This window comes from Grus americana, chromosome 1 (genome assembly GCF_028858705.1).
Source record: "Grus americana isolate bGruAme1 chromosome 1, bGruAme1.mat, whole genome shotgun sequence".
NCBI classification, from domain to species: domain Eukaryota; kingdom Metazoa; phylum Chordata; class Aves; order Gruiformes; family Gruidae; genus Grus; species Grus americana.
This window is the reverse complement of record NC_072852.1, coordinates 196,082,078-196,102,749: the sequence shown is the minus strand read 5'-3', so window position 1 is coordinate 196,102,749 and position 20,672 is coordinate 196,082,078. Positions and strand designations below refer to the sequence as shown.

The 20,672-nt window shown below is 43.5% G+C and overlaps 1 protein-coding gene across 4 annotated transcripts in view; it reads left to right on the top strand.

Annotated features, from left to right (window-relative positions):
- MTUS2 (microtubule associated scaffold protein 2) overlaps positions 1 to 20,672 on the top strand; it is a 324,919-nt gene that overhangs the window by 247,828 nt on the left and 56,419 nt on the right. For all 4 annotated transcript variants that reach the window (XM_054812918.1, XM_054812935.1, XM_054812912.1 and 1 more), the window contains 2 exons: positions 10,678 to 10,776; positions 15,860 to 16,068. In XM_054812918.1, the coding sequence (XP_054668893.1) occupies positions 10,678 to 10,776; positions 15,860 to 16,068 (308 nt within the window). The remainder of the gene's footprint in view (positions 1 to 10,677; positions 10,777 to 15,859; positions 16,069 to 20,672) is intronic.

Genomic DNA, 20,672 nt, shown 5'->3' with positions numbered 1-20,672 from the left:
AACTCCTTAGATTAATGTTGACCATGGGACAACTCAGATCCTAAATCAAACCAAGATCTAATTCTCTCATAATTTGGGCAAAACTTGTCAGTTTGACATGGTGCAGTTAGTGGTGTACCTGGCGAGCCCTTCAGGATGCACAAAAACCCCTCAGCTTAACAGACCACAGCAGTCAGTAGTCCAAGAAGAGCATGTCTGTGCTGTGCAATGGAAAGGGGGTTTAGACAGGCAGCGATTCCTGAGCTGGTGCTGACAGGTCTGGAGGTCACAAAGTACGGCACCATGCAGGCATACTTGCTTAGATCCAGAAGCAGTATAGTGCATTCACCCAGCGCTGCAATCAGTTGATTATAATTAAATTGCTTTAGACCTAGGTTATTTCCTGGCCAGGAGCCTTGGTTTCATCTGCTCCAGGCTTTCAGTTCTGGAGGGGGTTGGCACAGATCGAGCCTGGGAACAATGGATTTTCGATATGAAATCATGCTGGTAGCCACTCAAGAGCATGAGTGTGGCCTGAAACCTTTTCCTGCAATTCCCTTCTTATAGCCAGATTCTTCTGTGATTGTCTGGGAGAAAATCCTAGAGTATCTCAGCTCGCTGCAGACCTGGGATGGACAATGAGGTGTGTGGAAAACTGGTTAGACCATCAGGCTCAGTGTGTTCTGATCAGAGGTACAAAGTCCAGCTGGCAGGCTTTGGCATCCATTAGGGATTGATACTGAGCAAATACTGCTTACCATCTTCATTAAACACTTGAGAAGTGGGATAGCCCACTCCCTCAGCAAGCTCACAGATGACAGCAAATCAGGGGAAATTGGTCAACATGCTGGAGGGCAGCGCTGCAGTTCAGAGGGACCTCACCAGGCTGGATAAACGGGCCTGCAGGAACCTCATGAAGTTCAAAAAGGCAAATGCAAAGTCTTGCCCCTTGGAGGAATAACGCCATGCAACAGGAGAGGCTGAGTCAGCTGGCTGGGAAGCAGCTCTGCCAAAAGGCCCTGTTTAGAGATCCTGCTAGACAGCAAGCTGAACCTGAGCCTACAATGTGCCCTTGCAGCAGAAAAGACTAGCTGGATACTGTGCTACATTAGCAAGAGCATGGCCTGCAGCATCAGTGGTCCTACCGCTTTATTCAGCACTTGTGAGGCCACTCACATCTGTGTCCAGTTTTGGGAATCCCAGGACAAGAACAGTGGCATACTGGAATGAGAGCAGCAGAAGGCCACCAAGATGATCGAGGGACTGGGGCAATGTGACAGGACAGGCTGGGAGAGCTGGGGTTGTTCAGAGAAGGCAAAGGGAGATCTTATCACAGTCTTCAGTTATGTAATGGAAAGATATAGAGAGAACAAAGCCAGACACTTCTCAGAGGTGCAGTGACAGGGCAAGAGACACCAAACAGAAGTTGGAACACAGGAAATTCTCATTGTTTGACAACCTGTAAAGATGGTCATTGTTTTATCAGCTGTGAAGGTGGTCAAACACTAGAGCAGATTGTCTAGAGAGGTGGTGAATCCTCCGTCATTAGAGACACCTATAATTTAGCTGGACAAAGGCCTGTGCAACCTGCTCATGTGTGACCCACTCTGAGCAGGAGGCTGGACCAGAGAACTTCGAGGTCCTTCTGACAAAGCTGATTGTGCAATCCTGTGTGCTACAAACATCTTGGGCCCACAGGTGAATGAATGTGCCGCCATAGGCACAGCAACCAATGTGTTGTTTTGGAGTGCTGTGGCCTCTTCTGCACATTCAGGAGGAGTAACTCCTGAGCAGAAAAGTCTAGCCAAGGGGTAAGTCTGCCTTGGGGACCTGAGTGCGTGGCTACCATAAAGGCAACAGGACTCGCATGCAATTCAGGAAAAAAAGAATGTATGCTCAATCATTCTGTGTAAGGATTTGAGAAGTGGTTTATATCTGACCAGCTCTGCATAGTTTTTATTCTATTCATGTAACACAGCTTCCTCTATTGTCTCATACCTTTCTGGCCTTGCTCAGCCACATCCTTCTCTCAGAACATAGAAACCCACAGAAAATTCAGCTCGGCAACTCTAAACTCTGCTGTGTTTTGAAACTTGGGTTCACCTTCAGGATACTGATGCAGCTCTGGGCTCTCTTGTTTGTGCCTGCAGTCCTGATCCAAACTCCTGAGCATCAGGTTGCTTCTTGTTCCAGACCCCAGCTCTGTCCACCAGGCTGGGCTTGTCACCCAACAGTCCATGAAATAAGAGAGCTGAAGGATTTGGGGGGTATGTGTTACAGCATACATATTTCACCTTCGTTATTATTCTTATTTAATGTTTATCTCACAGACAAGTGACTGTTATTCCCCATAAGAAATTTCATAATTTGTGTGTAATGACAGTAGCAATAAGGAATTCATTTGAGCAGCTTGTTTCTGCTTGGCCCATTAAATTAAAGACAATCAAAAGCATTGTTCAAAAAACTAACCCAGTCAATTCCTGGGCTTACCAGTAAATCATATGTAACAGGGCAGGCTGTTAAATGCAATCAGTGAAGATGAAAAATAGGAGGCTAGTGTTACCACAGCTCTCACTAGCAAGCTTGCAGGGTAAAATGTGCTTCTTTTAATCAGCTTCTGCAAAATCCAGGCAACACAACCTCAACAGGAGGGAGAGGGATGAGCTAAGGTCCACTGAGGGGGAAAAACTGAACACCAGTGCACTTGCAGGGATGGAGGGAGAAGAATCCGCTGCCGCTTTGTTCCCCTTTGCAAACACTTTCCCTTAAGAGCTGAATAGTAAATATACAGTTGGTTACATTCACATTGCTCCTGTACTGAACATAGGGGTGTGCAGCAGTGCTGCAGGTGAAAGGGAGATGTTCAACTGCAAGTTTTCCAACCTCTTTCCTGGGAACCACTCTGAAACATGCCATAGCTCAACTCTGTGAGGAAGCAACAGTCAAATGCCATGGGATTCAAGTAAAATGACAGGAAGAGAAGTAGGTGTTTTAACTCTGCAACTAACATTGGATGTTCTGAGTTGCCCTGAGATCTCTCTTCAGTCCAAAGAATGGTTTGTTTTGTCAGGTTTGTTTTTTCCTTTTTTTTTTTTTTAAATACCAGATAAAGAGACTTTTCTTTTTAATATAAAAGAAAATGATCACTTTCTGACAAGTCAGTGAAATGGTCCTTGTCCTTTTTTTTTTTATCACATTGACTTTAAATTTGAAATAAACACAAAGGGAAAAGCACAAGCATTAGCAGTTTCTACTTCGACAAATATATAGTCTTTCTTCTACATCTACTTATTTATTCACAGTCTTTCAGTGTCTCATAGATCACAGGAAGTAGAGTCTCTAGAGAGAATCAGACTGCTCTTGTTCTACAGAACCCATCATATTTCCAGCTTTGCTCATTTTGTCTCAAACATTGCATGCGTGGATGTGCTATTACTCACCAAGGACACAACTAGTCATGGGTATCAGGGGGAAAGGCAGAAGAAAGCTCCAAGTGTCTCTCTGTGTCTGTGAATGACTGAAAACACTTCCGTGGGGTTTTTCAAACTTGCAGACTGCATTAGTTAACTTATAAAATATGCCTGAGAACAGCTGGAATCCAACTGAATGCAGCTAGTCCAATTGAATTGTTAATGATGTCTACAGCATGTTATGATTTGTTTTGGAATAAATACTCAATGTGCAATTTGTTAGCATGTTTTCAGTCTGAAATGTGAAAGCAAATTGAAGCCTATCCTGCTGTACTGGCTTTTAAAGACTCAGAAAGGTACAGGCAAATACAAGCGCTGATTCTGCAGCAGCTTTTGAGAAGATATCTCAGATAAGATGTATTTAGCTCTGGTTCCTAAGCCAGCATTCAGTAAATGGGGGAATGGAGAAGTGTCTGCTGTTTTTCCAAGTGGTTGCTGAATGATTTAACATGTCTGGAGTGTTTTGCCATGTATTTCTAATGATTTTGCCTTTGCTCCTTCTGTTTAGTTTCAAGCAAGCTGTGTGTGTTAATTAGGGAATGTAAATACCTTTACAGAACTGTGCATTTGGATGCATTTTTCAAAAGCAAATGCTGTAACAACACCAGTAGAAAACACGAGCAAGTATTTATTCTCACAGTTATCTTATGTCCTGAAATATCCATTTCTATATAAGTGTAGCTTTTAAAAGAGGAAACGTTGGGAGATTTGTAACCTTAAATGGAATGTAAGTTCATATAATTCATGCCCCATCCCTGGAAGTGTTCAAGGCCAGGTTGGATGGGGCTTTGGGCAATGTGGTCTAGTGGAGGGTGTCCCTGTCCATGGCAGGGCGGTTGGAACTAGACAATATCTGAGGTCCCTTCCAACCCAAACTATTCTACGATTCTATGATAAAAATTAGTAGTTTGTGGCTTTGATTTCTGGCTACTGGAAAGGTAACTTCTTGCTCCATCAGCTCCCATAGTGGAGGGGGTTGGCAGAGCCTTGGAAGCTGTTCCTGGGAGCCTGGAAGTTAGTGGTGGTTCCTGTTCTACCAGGAGCCTTTTTAGGGTCTGTGCTAAAAGCCTTGATGATGCAGCCAGCAGGAATAAAGCTAATGTACAGGCATTTAGCACAGAGCTAATTGGAGTTCCATATTTCCAGCCTGTGGGCAATAATACTAAGAGTTTGAAGTAAATTTTGTTCCAGGTAGGAGTTAATAAACTTTTTAAAAGACAAAATTAAAACAGTTTTCAGGTTCAAGAAATATGGTACTTAATTTCCCTTTATAATAGTATTTTACATATTTTTATTATTTTATGATATTATGCAAAACACTTTTTGACATTTCACAGTACATGACAAAGTATTTGATGTTTTACATGTGTTCAAGCCCATAATAATGACTGAAATGTTTGTCTTGTTTCCTGAGTTACAGTGCAGCATCAAAATTTTTATGGACATTATAAACTTTGAGTTACTTCTAGTACACTCTGAGGTAGAAAAGATCAAACTGTATAATCTGCCGCTGCACTATACCCTGGGGTACGGCATTATGCTGATCATCATGCCAACACTCTCCTACAGATTTTTTTAAACCTGAAAATCCAGATTTCTGTGAAGTGACAAATTCGGAGTCCAAACTCTTGTCATTTAGAAATTAATTTTCCCTGTGGAAACTTCTCTTGAAATCAACACGATTTCTGAATGTTTCTCTTTTAACCAACTAAAAGCTGTTGTTTCAAAAGAGAAGAGAAAGAACAAACCCCATTTTAAGAAAAACATTCAGCACAAGCTCTTATTTGAGGTCTGATACCAGGGATGGCTCTTCCCCTGAGATTTCCCTGTGGGTGATGAGCTTAGCAAAATGACAATGGTTTGCTCCTGAGGACTGTCCTTTCTTTTGCCTGCTGTGTGATTCCTAAATCCCTTCCTGCTGAGAGTGGCCACCAAGACCTTTCTGCTTATGAAGGAGAAGCCAAATAATCACTAGCTCCACATGCTCCTCTCCTCAGCCCCTTCCCAGCAGAGCTGTGTTGTGCACTGGCTCTTCCCTTGCTGCACAACTCCTCCTCGCTTCCCTCGTTGCTGTATTGCCACCCCACCATACCTTAGGAGCTCTTCTGATCTTGTAAAATGAAAGAGGGTGGTTATCCTTGTTTCCCCCCTCGTTATTAATCTACCCTTCTGTCCTTCCCAAGATATCTCTTTGCACCTTTGCTCGCAACCTGCTTCAGGCTCGCTCTGCTGATCTCCCACCTTCCAGGGCCAACCTTTCCCGTGCAGCACCGCCGTCCGCACCCACACGTGACTTACTGCTCTCCGCAGACCCCTCCGTGCCCTCTGCAGAACGATGGTGCTCACTGGGCTTCTTTGCTTCTTCGCTCTGTTTTCTTTCAACTGAGCTCTAATTGGGGAACTGTTCCTCGCTTTGTGCCTAAGGTTAAGAGGCTGAACTAATTCCCCAGGTGTTCCTCATTGAACATGTCTCAAAATCAAAAGTAGTTAAGTATTTATATGCCCCTTGTTACTGCTGAAACCCTAAGGAAGAAAAACTTTCCTTTCCATTGTCTGTCTATGACATTTGCCATAGAGAAATTTACTTAAGAGCTTGGTATATGGCCCATTTGTGCATCATATTTTTATTTTGAAAACCACAGAAAAAACAAGGCCTCATTGCCATGAAAAAGTAATGCTTGAATCTGTAACCATATAAACTATACCTTATAAAACAAGCTCTAGTTTTGTCTCACAGCTCCCATCTCAGGTTCCTTTTGCTTGGTCCTTAGTAATGAAATGGCACCATAAACTTATTTTATGTCCTGCTCTGTAGTAAAGTACAGCATAGTAGGTGGCAGACACAGGAAATTTATGTCCTCAGACACTTTACTGTGAAAAGCATTAATTACAAATGAGAATTGTAGCCTCAAGATGTCAAATTTATAAACAGCAGAGAAAATAGAGATGGATCAAAGTAAAGGTATAAAGAAGAGTTTGGTTTTTACCAGCCCCTCATGACTGATGGGGCAATTTGCCTATGAATCATCGAATCATCGAATCATCGAATCATAGAATGGTTTGGTTTGGAAGAGACCTCAGATATCGTCTAGTTCCAACCGCCCTGCCATGGGCAGGGACACCCTCCACTAGACCACATTGCCCAAAGCCCCATCCAACCTGGCCTTGAACATTTCCAGGGAGGGGACATCCACAGCTTCTCTGGGCAACCTGTTCCAGTGTCTCACCACCCTCATAGAGAATAATTTCTTCCTAATGTCTAATCTAAATCTACCCTCCTTCAGCTTAAACCCATTACCCCTTGTCCTATCACTCCATGCCCTTGTAAACAGTCCCTCTCCAGCTTTCCTGTAGGCCTCCTTTAGGTGCTGAAAGGCTGCTATAAAGGTCTCCCTGGATCCTTCTCTTGTCCAGGCTGAACAACCCCAACTCTCTCAGCCTGTCTTCACAAGAGAGGTGCTCCAGCCCTCTCATCATCTTCATGGCCCTCCTCTGGACTCCCTCCAACAGCTCCATGTCCTTCTTATGTTGGAGGCTCCAGAGCTGGACGCAGTACTCCAGGTGGGGTCTCATGAGAGCAGAGTAGAGGGGCAGGATCACCTCCCTCAACCTGCTGGTCACACTTCTTTTGATGCAGCCCAGGACACGGTTGGCTTTCTGGGCTGCAAGCGTACGCTGCCGGCTCATGTTGAGCTTTTCATCAACCAAGACCCCCAAGTCCTTCTTCTCAGGGCTGCTCTCAATCCATTCTCCACCCAGCCTATAGCTGTGCTTGGGATTGCACCGACCCACATGCAGGACCTTGCACTTGGCCTTGTTGAACTTCATGAGGTTCGCATGGGCCCACTCCTCAAGCCTGTTAAAGTCCCTCTAGATGGCATCCCTTCCCTCCAGTGTGTCAACCACACCACACAGCTTGGTGTCGTTGGCAAACTTGCTGAGGGTGCACTCGATCCCACTGTCCATGTTGCCGACAAAGATGTTAAACAGTGCTGGTCCCAGTACCAACCCCTGAGGAACGCCACTCATCACTTTTCTCCACTTGGATATTGAGCCATTGACCACAACTCTTTGAGTGCAACCATCCATCTAATTCCTCGTCCATGAAGTGGTCCATCCATCAGATTCATGTCTCTCCAATTTAGACAAAAATGTTGTGCCAGACATCATCAAATGCTTTGCAAAAGTCCAGGTAGATGACATCAGTTGCACTGCCCTTATCCACCAACGCTGTAACCCCATCATAGAAGGCTACCAAATTTGTTAGGCACAATTTGCCCTTAGTGAAGTTACGTTGGCTGTCACCAATCACCTCCTTATTTTCCATGTGCCTGAGCATAGTCTCCAGGAGGATCTGCTCCATGATCTTGCAGGGCACAGAGGTGAGACTGACCGGCCGGTAGTTCACCTTTCTTTTTTCCCTTTTTAAAAATGGAGGTTATGTTTCCCCTTTTCCAGTCAGCGGAAACGTCACTGGACTGCCACGACTTCTCAAATATGATGGAGTGTGGCTTATACATCAGTTCCCTCAGGACCCGCGGATACATCTCATCAGGTCCCATGGACTTGTGCACCTTCAGGTTCTTTAGATATTCTTGAACCTGATCTTCTCCTACAGTGGGCGGTTCTTCATTCTCCCAGTCCCTGCCTTTGTCTTCTGCAACTTGGGCAGTGTGACTAGAGCACTTGTCAGTGAAGACTGAGGCAAAAAAGTCATTGAGTACCTTGGCCTTCTCCATATCCTGGGTAACCAGGTCTCCCGTTTCCTTCTGGAGAGGGCCCACATTTTCCCTAAGTCTTCATCACTGTCATACCTATAGAAGCTTTTCTTGTTGCCCTTGATGTCCCTGGCCAGATTTAATTTTATCAGGTCTTTAGCTTTCCTAACTTGGTCCCTGGGTGCTTGGTCAATTTCTCTGTATTCCTCCCAGGCTATCTGCCTTTGCTTCCACCCTCTGTAGGCTTCCTTTTTGTGTTGGAGTTTGTTCAGCAGCTCCTTGTTCATCCATGCAAGCCTCCTTGCGTTTTTGCCTGACTTCCTCTTTGCTGGGATGCACTGCTCCTGAGCTTGGAGGAGGTGATCCTGTAATACTAACCAGCTTTCCTGGGCCCCTCTTCCTCCCAGGGCTTTGTTCCATAGGACTCTACCAAGCAGATCCCTGAAGACACCAAAGTCTGCTCTCCTGAAATCCAGGACAGTGGGATGGAGTCAAAGAGGGTGTTACATGTTCTCCTGTGCCATCCCCCCACAAAAAGTTGGACACAGGGCTTGTGCGTGTGCATGTACTCTTCGCAGAAGCACTCTGCAAGCAAATTCTGAGAGATGGTGCTAGAAAATATGAAGCTCATTTTCTGGTGGGTGGCAAATGCTGCATCTGCAGCTTGCTGCTTGCAAGTCCTGATGCAGACAGAAGTGGAAGGGTGAATGGTGCATCAAAAATACACCTGATGCTGCAACCGTAACTACCTTTGGCTTTGGAGAGGGCGGAAGACTACTCATCCAGGAAGCATCCCTCAAGATTATGATTCCCATATAAAATTATCACTTTTCTCTACTGTTGAAATAGCCAGATCACATTTGCATTAAGCAAAATGGTAGATAATGTTAGCTTTTGGACTGACACTGTCTTTAAGCACCACCAAGAAAATACGGTTTTCTTTTCCACCTTCAGATTCTTCAGATTCTGTGGGACATTTTCCTACAAGACATCTGGGAACGTACTCATGAGAGAAGTGAAAGTTAATAAGGCAATCATTGATTTTCCTTTGTGACAAGTGGTTTGCCTTAAATCTCTCTGTTTTTCCTGTGTATGCAGGCGCTGCGACACAGTCCTGCAGGCTAAAATGCAACCCCCAACAAACCATAACAGTAAAAAAGGAAAGCAAACAGGAAAACAGGTTAATGTCTCAGGGATTTGCTTTATTTTGCTCTTCCTTCTTATTTCCTTGTTGAGTGTTTTCTGCATGAAATCCTTTGGCTGTGACTGTCACACCATGGGCAAACCAGCAGGGCAGGGCTTTCATGTTACTGCACTCAGCGTGTTCCCCACAGCTATTTTGATGGGAGTTGCGGGTGGGCAGGAGGGGTGAGCTGAGCTTGGGTGGCCACTCTGGCTTTCAGATGAAGTTGTATGTCCCTGGGACAAGAGGCAGTCAGTGATTGCAGAGCTTGGACAACTGACAGACCATCCTGAGCCCCTAACCAGAGAGCTCTGGTGGTGGGAGGAATAATAACAGACTCTTAGTTGCCTCCCATTGCAAAATTAAAGGAAAAGGGAAGGCTAGCACAAAGTTTCTGGAGATCCTAACTCAAGAGCTCTGGGGCATCATGCCGTCAGTGGGAAGAATTAGTGGCTGCACAAAAAAGGATAAACGCAGAGGTCAGGAGTAATCTGGAGAGCTACAAACACAGAGAGGAGAGGAGGGAGGGCAGGCAGCCTTGCACATGCCTGGGTTGTAGATGAGCGTGAACCAGGTGTTTATTCAGCCTTGCGGACAGCAAGGCTGTATGATTCTGTTGTGTCCTGCATTGGCACAGCGTGTTGCAGGTTTGTGCACTGAATGTGCTGCACATCTCTGGCCCTGCCTGACTTATTGCACAGGCAGAGACCCACTCTCCTGTCTGAGGTGCCACATCCAGCATACCCCTGACACATCCTGCCTGCTTCTGTTTCTGCAGAAGCCTGTCTCTTGCCTGTATGAGACCCTCTCGGGAAAGCTGGTCACCAGAAAAGACAGTTTCCTAGCCTGGGGAAAAAGTTGATAGAGCAGGACCCTGTAGGTAACTTAAGTCAGTTTTGCGCAGTCCTACTTAGCTTCTCCTCCAGCCCAGAAGATCTTTGGCTGAGGATGCACAGCAAGGTAAAGAAACAGAACACAGAGCTCAGAAGAGATAGGATGGGCTACCTGTATAGCTGTTTGTGCCTTAATGGCATTTGTCACTGTGCAGATGGCTGGAGAACCAAGATAGTGTGTAAGGCCTTCTTCTGAACTGCTTTAGTGCTGTGCATGTCAGTTCAGCCACATGCACACAGTCATGCTTGCAGAAGTGGCAGGTTGACATCCAAAACAGAAGTACTGTGTAGCATCATTCTGTGCGAAGCCCAGGGTGTGTATTGGTACAATACTTAGATTTTGCCATTCTGGTATGTAACTTAGTGATTGAACAATTGTAAACAAAATTATAAAACAGGTTTCTTTCTACCTTTTTTTTTTTTTCCTAAAACAGGTCTGAAGAAAGAAGTACAGAAAGATCAGGATGCTAACAGACCAGCTGTCTCATCCCCTAAGAGATCAGCGGTAACAGCCACCAAGCTCCATTCACCAGGTATTTATGAACCCAAAAGCACTGTTTCAGGGAAGAGTTAAACTTGTCAAATCTGCATCTCATGTTAACACAGTAAAATCTGAGACCTACTATTGTTAAGTGAAGATTGTGTCCAAGCTTCATTAAGCTGGCTGTGAGTACAGCAGGCTTTATCATACCAATGCATGAGCTGAATAGACTTATGTTTTCTTTGTTACAATCGTGCAATCATCTCTCCTTCAAAACAAAGAGTTGTTGCTATTACCTGTTTAAGGGCACAGGAACATTTTTTTTATCATTATAATTTTCTTATATAAAAAGAGAACAGGTAGATATAGTGAAATAAAAGACACCTCAAACAATTACCTGGACCGATAGTATATTACTCGGAATCTACTCTTACTGTTGTGCAGAGGCACTAAATTTCCTGGGTTATTTCTATGCATAATTGGAAAAGGGTTTATCTATAGAAATAACCTTCAGAGTGCTATTGAGGCATTGTCAATACTGGGCACAAACACACGGTTTTAGCATTTCTAAAGAATACCTTTGTTTATTTACTCAAATGAAGAGTACTTATTTCTATTTATGTCTACTAAGTGTAGATTAATAAATGCATAAGATACCTAAAGGCTTTTGTAAGGCCGGCCTTTGGCTGATCTAAATGCTTCTGAAATGAATGGGCACAGTCCCATTGATTTCATTGTGCTTGCAGTTTATCTTCTGTTCTGTTACCTCATTTTTCAGACTCTACTTAAATAATTTAAATGTCATCTCTACAGCTATATGATACTTGAGTTATAATTATAAGGGTAGAACCCCATGTTTCTTCATTTGATGGTACAGTATAAAACATTTAGAACAGCTCTTTGGCTCCTATAATTGCATGAAGAGTCTCTTCATGTTTACTAAGCTCAGTCCCTGTTCTCCTTCCCAACCAACAAAATCAAGAAGATGGAAGGTTAAATTTAATTTTCCCAGGCACCAACAGGACTCAGAATTCTTTTCCTTACTAAGATACTAGGGTAAAAAGATGAACTTAACATTGTCCTCTGAATCATATAATTTTCAGGCTATTTTGCACCTGGTGAGATCACCAAGACAGATCAAAAGAAAAATTTGTTCTGGAAAGCGCCAGACCAGCAGCTCACCAGCGTTTATAACGGTGGGAGTCCAGTTTAAGCACCAGCACTGATTGTGGCTGTAGCAGCATGTTACAGCACAGCTGATTTGCTTTCACTGGAATTAGAAAGCAAAATGAAACGTAGGCGTATTTGTACTGTGTATTTTTATTGTCTTAAGGAGGCCTGCATTTCCACGGGTGACTTAATGATTTTCAAGGCTTAAATTTTTGGCGTATCCAATTCGTGAGGCCTCAAAGGTTTCTTCATTTTCATGAGAGGTTGAGCAACTGCCCTCTTTCCGTCAGACTGATTTAGGATTTTTTAAGCTTGGTTGTCTGAAATTATGGCAACCTAAAATTGTTTATCACTGTAAGAGTCAAATAAGAAAATAAACCTCATCTTCATTTATTTTTTTAGAGTAGCCTTTAGCATTCTTTGAAATAACAACAGCAATAACAAAGCAATAAAGACAGACAATCTTTTCACCTATTTAACAATTTCACAAAATAAAGCAGCCATTAAACATGACAAGGAGTGAGTGTAGCTGGGGCTAAGGGGCAGTAGCACAGACTTTCCTCCATCAGGATCATGTGGCATTTACACTTTGTGATAGGAGAGCACACGTCCCACAGGTAACTCCACCACAGCTACACGTGGCCATGGAGCAGGCTCCAAAATTTCTGAGTACCATTTCTAGGTTGTTTTCCCTCTGTTACTGGCCTCCTCACATGCAGTTCCTTTCAGTCAGTGCTGGGTTTTAACTGTCATATAATTTTTTTTTCAGCCTTGAATATGATGTTTAGAATTTGGATCAGTCCTCCCAAAGACTTTGAAGGGAGTTTTGAGATGCAGAGTCTTGTAGGAATTTCAATTTTATCTACTGATGCAATACCATTCCTGAAATCTGTGTATAGGAGCAGGTGTATATAGATGCAGGTGTTCTCCTTCCACCTCATTACAAAACAGTGCCATCTGTTTCTGACATCTGTCACTCTACAGACTGCTTGTTATCAATCCTCTCGAAGTAATTTCCTCACTTTTCTTACCAAAATGTCAGAAATTGGACAGTTGAAAGGCAAATAAATTGCATTCTCCATCTAAATCCTCAAGGACTGTGTTAATTATGAGAATATACTTGGTATGCCTCCTTAGTTCAAACACTCAGGTAGATAAAAAAGACCTGGGAGTTTTGAAGTGGATCAAAGGGGTTCAGTGATTTCAGCGTACACTGGGTCTGCCCCGCTGGTTCCACCATCAGCAAAAAGGACATTCAGGATCAGGGCCGGCATCATTAATATATACCCTGTTTTGTGCAGTGCAACAGAAGAGAGACATCAGTGGTAGAATAAGCTTAGTAAGCTGCTTTTCAAACCCAAATGAACCAAGAAATTCAGATTTATCCCTGAGGAGAATAGCACAGTTTGATTTACAAGGTCAGCTTATAATACAGACAAGGACAACACAGAGATGTGCATTTCAAATGTTGCAGTGAACAGGAAAGCAAGAAAGATATAAGACAGAACAACCTGATGGGTTTCTGTTTTAATTAAAACTGGACTGATTTCGAGGGCTTCCCTCTACACTTCTCCCTATGCCTTCTGCTGTAACATCACTATGCTGCCTAAACAACTTGAGATTTTTATACTAAAAAGGCAGATATTTATGTCTGTTGCTTTTATAAATTTCTTATTTTGTGTTAATACATACTGCCCAGTTAAGAGCTCCTTTAGATGAATGAAAGAATCTGTAAGAGAATATCATTCCTGCACAAAAAAGCTTTAACTGACATGAAAATAGATAGAGGACAATAGCTACCCTGGTTGAATTCTCTTAATGACAGAAAGTCATCTCTAACATCCCATATTGTATTATTAAGATCTTGCAACATCGTGAAGTTAGTCTTGACACGTTGCAAAGCCTCATATTCCTCTTTGCAAATGCAAGTCATGGGCACAAAGAGGTTCAAGACTGTTTTGCACTTGTGGCTCTTCGCAGTTGCAGCACGAGATAGTTGGAGACATGAGGGAGCATCTCTGCTGGAGCTAGCTCCCTGTAAGCTTAGCCTGGAGCCAGAACGTAGTCGAGCAAGTTGGAAGACATGCTCCCAGTGGCTCCACACAAGTTGGGGATCTGAAAAAGTAGGAATACGCTCCTGAGGTATTGCTCTGGCAAAGCCATACTGCTTCCCTGCCTGATCTAGTAAAATTGCCCTAAGGATCCATTTGCACATCTAGGCCGCAGTCTTAAAGATCTAAAATATCTAAAGCACTTCTGACAAAATTACTTCTGGAATAATGCTCTACTTCACAACTTGGCTCAAACTCATACCATCAGATGCTTCTCTGTGGAAGGATTGTTCTGTTTTTAAGGAAAGGGGTAGGTAGTGCCCATGGCAGAAGACTGTCTCCTATTCCATTCATTGCTGAGGACTGGTTGGAGACATTGTTTCTGTATTGTTTTTCAGGAACTGTGTACTATCAGACTATAAAACTACAAGATACCCTTTTTTCAGATTCTTGCATACCCAACCCTTTCTGCTAACACAGAAATGTTCGTTTTTTCGTCTGTACCCAGACCAATGTCCACCATCTCTAGTAACACATGGGAACAAGATGTCTGACTCTATTTTCTCCCTCTTTCTTACTGACTCTAGCTCCTAGGCTAAAAACTGGAGATTAGCAGGAGGAGCTGAGGAGGAGAACCAGAGATTCCTGGCCAGTATTCAGGAATGAGCTACAAAGCATCAGTTGAGGAGAGACCAAGGGTAGCAAAAAGAATCAGTGAGCTGTGCAAAGGTGTTGCCCAGCTGACCATAAATATTGGCAGAGCTCTCAGAAAGCCGAGAAGATAAAGACAAAACAGATTGTCCAAGCAGCAGCTCAAGCAACCTGACGCTACCAGAACACTACCCCTTCTTGCCTCATCCTCGTAACTGATCATGTCCAGAGAAATGGATGGTTGACTCAAGCAGGATACGAACTTAACTTAGGATAAAAGCCTCACTTCCCTGAATTCATGTGAATATGACACTTTATTTGAGTCAATATGCTAAACAGAAGCTACACTAGTAGTGTCACATCTTTATACAGGGTCAGGTTTCCTTCAAGCCAACTTGGAGCACATCAGAGGAGCCAGAGTCTGTCTGGACCCATTTCTGCAGGCAAACCATATACTGATTCTGGTATGACCAACGGTGCAGAAAGAGCAGCCATTCAGCATTACATGGTTCCTGGTGGCATTTCTATACATACCTGGTTTGTGCTGCAACTTTATAAGTGTTATAAAGGAGAAAGCAAGGGGAACTGGTGAGGTAGACTGCAGTATTGCTGATAAAAGAAATAGTGATATCCCAATAGCAAGCAACTCATGCTGTGTTTGCATTCAGAGAAGGACAGCTTCAGCCCCACATTGTCCCATTTGGAGGCAAAAGGAAATCTGCCATGGCAAACAAAATTTGGCAACTCTGTCAAGTCACAAGGCTTGGGGTTCAGGCGGCCAAAGAAATCACGTGTAGAATGTAAATGTCATCCAACTGTTTTGCACATCCGCAATAGGATAAGGTGAATCTCAACCTGGAAATGCCCATTTCTCTCACTGTCATTCAAGAAAGTCCAGCATCAAACCTCAAGATGCAGACCTCTATTCTTGTAGATGTCTAATGTAGGTGAGATGAATCCTTCCTCTAATAACCTGTTCTCAGTAAGACACTCTTAGGAGAGCTCTCCTCAACTTGTAGCAGACCTTCAGGCTCAGAGCCTGAGGTAAGATGACTGTTACAAAGCTTTGACCTTTGGCCCCTGGGAAAACATATTTCGCTGTGCTCTTGCTTTTTTTTGAAAGTCATTACAGTTCTGTATGAATGCTACAGACCTTTTTTTTCTTTTATAGGGCTGAGTCCCAAAGGCCTTAGAAACACATAAGGTCATGTCCATACATATAAAGTAAGTGAACCTGATGGTCTTTTCTTCTCTCCTTTGTAGGACATCCCAAGCAAAGGCCAACCACCCCAAAGAATGGATTCTCTCCCAAACCAGGAGAGAGTCGAGATGCTGAAAAGCAGTTTGTTCAGAGACTGAAGGAAAAGTGTGATGAGCAGTCCCGGCAATTAAGCAATATTCGAGATGAGCTTAAAAGGGCCAGCTGTGGCTTTGATGTCTTTGCTATAACAACACAGCACTTTTTCAGGCAGGTAAGTGCAATTGGTACTTTTTACCATTGGAGAGATACTTTACCTTTACACCAGTCACTCGCCCAAATTTATTCCACAATCATTGAAACTTTGTTCTTGGGAGCAAAGCATGTGATTTCTTTGCAACAGTTATTATGAGGAGGGAATTATAATTTGATGCCATGTATTTGAAAATCAAAGTTCAGGAACTTGGAAGAGAAAGAATTGTGAGTGAAGCATTTGTCACAAGCACAGAGGGCTTTCAGGGTGTTTTTAGGATTGAAGCAGATGCAGAAACTTAGAAATCCCAGTCCCTGACTGCTACAGCTGGAATGGAAAGCGTAACTGAGATATTGATATTTGCAAACATATGCAAAAATAATCCATGCATTTAGTCAACCAAAGGTGTTGGATGAAGGAAAAGATTTGCTTTCTCACAGTACTTATCTACTCTTCCTGTTCACCACAGATCAGGCAGAGTGGTCCCTGTTACAGAGGTGCCAATTCCTGAAGATGTTAGAATAACATTATCTCAGCATTTAGGACATTACATGCAGTAGATATAGAGAACATAAAGAAAATGTTGTCAATAATTAGAGAAGCTTATTTACTCACTAAACCTAAGACAAAATGAGTAAACTTTAAAAGACAACCACAGTGACCATGAAGGACTTGTAGGTATTGCTGGTTTCAAAAGCCTTTTAGTAATCTGGGAAATCTAGCTGGGCTCTGAGGTCTAGACCTGGTTCACCTGATGCCCATGTATTTTGTACCATCCCAGGTTAAGCTGGTGTCCCAACTACTTTGTAAAACAGGCAGACGATCACCAGCAGTAGGACTCAAGGTTTGGATAATAACCTTGATTGCCTGTTTGTCTACTTTTGGAAGAGACAAGAGTAAACATTGAGTATTAAATGGGAGAAAGAGAACCAAAAAACCAAAACACAGACTCAAACAGTCTTTACAAATTCTGAAATACTTTATTCAGTTATTTTTTTATATTAATGGGAAAGGTTACCTTTGAACAAATACCATAGTTCACACTTTTCCCTAAGTAGGAGCTGATCTTGCCAGAGGGAGCTTCACTGAACTGAAAAAAAACAGGGAATTTTTAAAAAGTACTAAATATTTTAAATACCTTCCCAGGGGATTTTCCCCCTCTATTTCTCTTTAGTCTTGACATTTCTGGGCTTGATGGGCATTTGTAAAGCTTTTTTTTTTTTTTTTTTTTTTTTTTTTTTGGAGCTGACTGTAGAGTGTCCTTGATTAAAGCAGAGGGAAACAAAAAAGGGCAAAGCAGTGTCTGCTCAGCTTTGTCTACGTGTTGTCCACTGGGGAGAGATATTTCATCTCATGCCTCATTCACAATTTGCTGAAGGAATTCTAGAAGCTTGGGCATATCTCCTTCACCTCCTCTGGATATGTTTTAAATGAGAACAGCTGCTGCAGCTGAGCTTTGAGGAGATTCTCATCCTGCTGGTGCACGTTGGATCTGTCCTGAGAATGCCTCCTAAACTGAAGACCTCAGGGGACTTTATTTAATAGAGTCCTCTCGAAGTCCTGGCCGGGCATAGCTGTGCATCATGTTCCCAGCTCCTTTGCACCATCAGGCCAGCTGGGCATTTTCAGTAATACTCCTCTGAGTGCCTGGAGGGCTTGGAGGTAAAAAATAATATACCTGTGGAATTCAAGCACCTTCAGGCTTGAGCAGGATTAGATATAGATTTTTTTCAGACCCACTGCTGGACTCACTTACCTGTGTTCAGCCTGAATGTCAGGCCCTTCTGGGCTTGCCTGGTAACCCTGGAGTACATATATCTGCACACCACCGTGCAGCGCAGTGCCAGACACTTGTGTCTCTCTGCTCGCTGCTGGGACCCATGTAATGTGGGCATCTCCCAGGCAAAGACGCCCCTGCTTGCCTGGGTGACGAGCTGCACAGTCAGTGTGGGCCCAGCTCAGATTTGGTACCTACATTAGGAGTACAGTTGCTTTAGGCTCCATTTTTAGTGGATGGCAGCAGGTGAGCACTTCCAGAAGAGTATTTACAGCACCAAAGATCTGAACTTCTGCTTGAGGTACTTGTCTGTCTTGACTGATGCCTCCCTGGAGGCTGCTGCACTTTTAAATTCAATGCTTTAGTTGACAGCCTACATGTAGTGGGATGATCTGGGACTACTCAAGCAATGGCATAATTGAGCAGTTTGTTGTGTTGCAACATAGATACAGACTTCGAAGTTTTTGAGCGTCATTCGAAAATATGATCTGTAGACATTTTCTGAGATGGCATTGTTGTGTGAAAGCTTGAGCAAAATTGCATTGGCTGGCTTTGTGTTAGGGCAGCATGGAAAAAGAAACTTTTCCCAGTAAATAACAATAATTGTATGTGTTTGTTTCTGAGAAGTCTGCAGGCAAAATGGTTGAGCTCTGAATAAAACTGCAGTTTGGTGAGGGAATAATACTCATTCAGGAACCAGGTGGGGCCTTATTCCAGAGAAGTTTGGGGTTGATTTGTCCAACTGGCAGTTCTGCTCTGCTTAGCAGAGGGCCCAGTCCTGCTTTGGGGCTAGGGAGTCTCTTTGGGTTGATAGTCACCCATAGCCTAATTTTAGTATGTTGTTCCTTACACCACACCAAAATAATCCCCAAAACACAGATTTTTCTCTGGATTGGAGCTGAATTATGTTGGAAAATGTGCTCTCAGACTGCAAGGACTGGACTGAGTCTTAAAAGCAACCCAAGGACCAGGGCTTTGCACACAGGTTGGAGTCTCCCTGTACCCATGGCTCTCTTGTCTTGCTGACACTGTTTCTGTTCTCTCTCCAAAGCTGGGGAAAGCACCAATGCAAATGGACTAACAGACATGTTTAGCTGAAGAAAGAGAGTGACAATATGTAGTAAAGTGTGTTGGCCCACACCGGCAGTTTCTTTGAGTTAAGCGCTTGCTCTAACAAACTTCAGGTTGCGTGACCATTTTCTTTGGGGTTTGTTGGATTTGTTTTCTGGCTGTTTCAGACCACTGCTGAATTGTATCCTGGAATCATCTCTCTTTCTCAGTTGAAAATGCTTGTAATAGGCAAGATTCATTTAACAGGCCTCAAGGAGTATGCAACATGTAGCAGTACTTAATACAGACCCATTAAATGACAGCTAAACCAATTTGCTGTCTTAGGAAAAAGCCTAGGCAATCAAAGCAGGTGATGACTGAGGCAGTAGGCAAAGAATTTAAAGCAGTGGTTCAGACATAAGCATTTACCTAGTTATGAAAAGCAATAGTTGTAGTGCCTATGGACAGCATGGCTTCTAATCATTATTTAATTAGCAGATTCATTAGTTAAGGCCCTCAGATATGCACACATGACTCCTGTTGACTTTGGGAACTGCTTCAAACTTATTCTGAAGAGGAGCAGATTTTGTCCTTAATGTTGCACGTTCATCGTGTCAGTACAACCCTTGTGCTGTGAGGGATAGTCCGAAGTGAACAACTGACTGGCGGGAGCTGGAGTGACACCGTGAAGAGGACACCATGAAGACATTTTAGAGCAAATATCACGAACAGCTCCCTGGGTCACTCCTGACCTGGTCTGGCTTGTTAGCCGAGTAATAATGATAGTCCTGGCCGGGTTTCAGCCCTGTTCAGCAAAGTGGCCAGCAGCAGTCCCTCTTGGAAGTGGTAACAGTGCCATCTAAAGGAGAGTAAACCGAAGTGACAAACGCTGGAGAGTCTTTCTGGACATAAATAGGGAGAAAAAAAAATCCACTTTCATATCTCTAGTACACTCAGAGTAGATGTGTTAGTGCTGAGAACTGTTGTGGCCAAACTGCACTGAGGCCCTGGAAACTGGGCTAATGCCTTTCTGCCAGTCCAGCATGCCCAAACAGCTGAAAAGTGGAGTCCCGTTAGCAAGTTCTGCCTCTGAAATTTCAAATTAGGACTCCAGATCTACAGTGCATGAGAGGGCAAGGTATCCTTTCTGAGCTGCAGTCCCCAAGGGTGGGAGCAGGTAAGGGAAAGAGTTACACTGGGGTAGCCTGTCCCGTACTCTGCTTGGACATGGAAGCGTTTCCAGACTTGCAGCACAACCTCGTGCTGCGGTCTTCATCACAAGGGGAAAACTGCTCAGGACAGGTCCCAGCACGTGGGCGCGATCGAGTCAGCTGAGAATGGGGGAAACGCACAAATGCCCTGAACAAGAGTTAGGACAGCACTGCAATACTCGATGGCATCCCAGCACTTTGTGTCTACCAACATAGGGAAAGACGTGTCACCAGTAACCAGTGTGTGTGTTTGTTTCCACACCTGAGTGTGGGTTACTTTTGGGTGCATATACAATACACATCTTCCAGACAAGTAAACGCACATAGCATTGTCCTTCAAAATCTAGGATGGACAAGAAAAAACTTTTCCGCCATTCACATAACTGAGATATGTGTGTGCTTGTGTGTATTTTTCAGAGTCATGTTTCTGTCTTGTGAATGGACAATAAGCCACCCAGTGTCATATAACTAGCTTGTCCAAATGCTAATGACCTCTTGTGTTAGAGACAAAATTGGTTGCACTAGTTATAAGTTGCTGGGCACCTCCCACCATTGCCTCCAAAACAGTAATTTGGACTAACATTTCA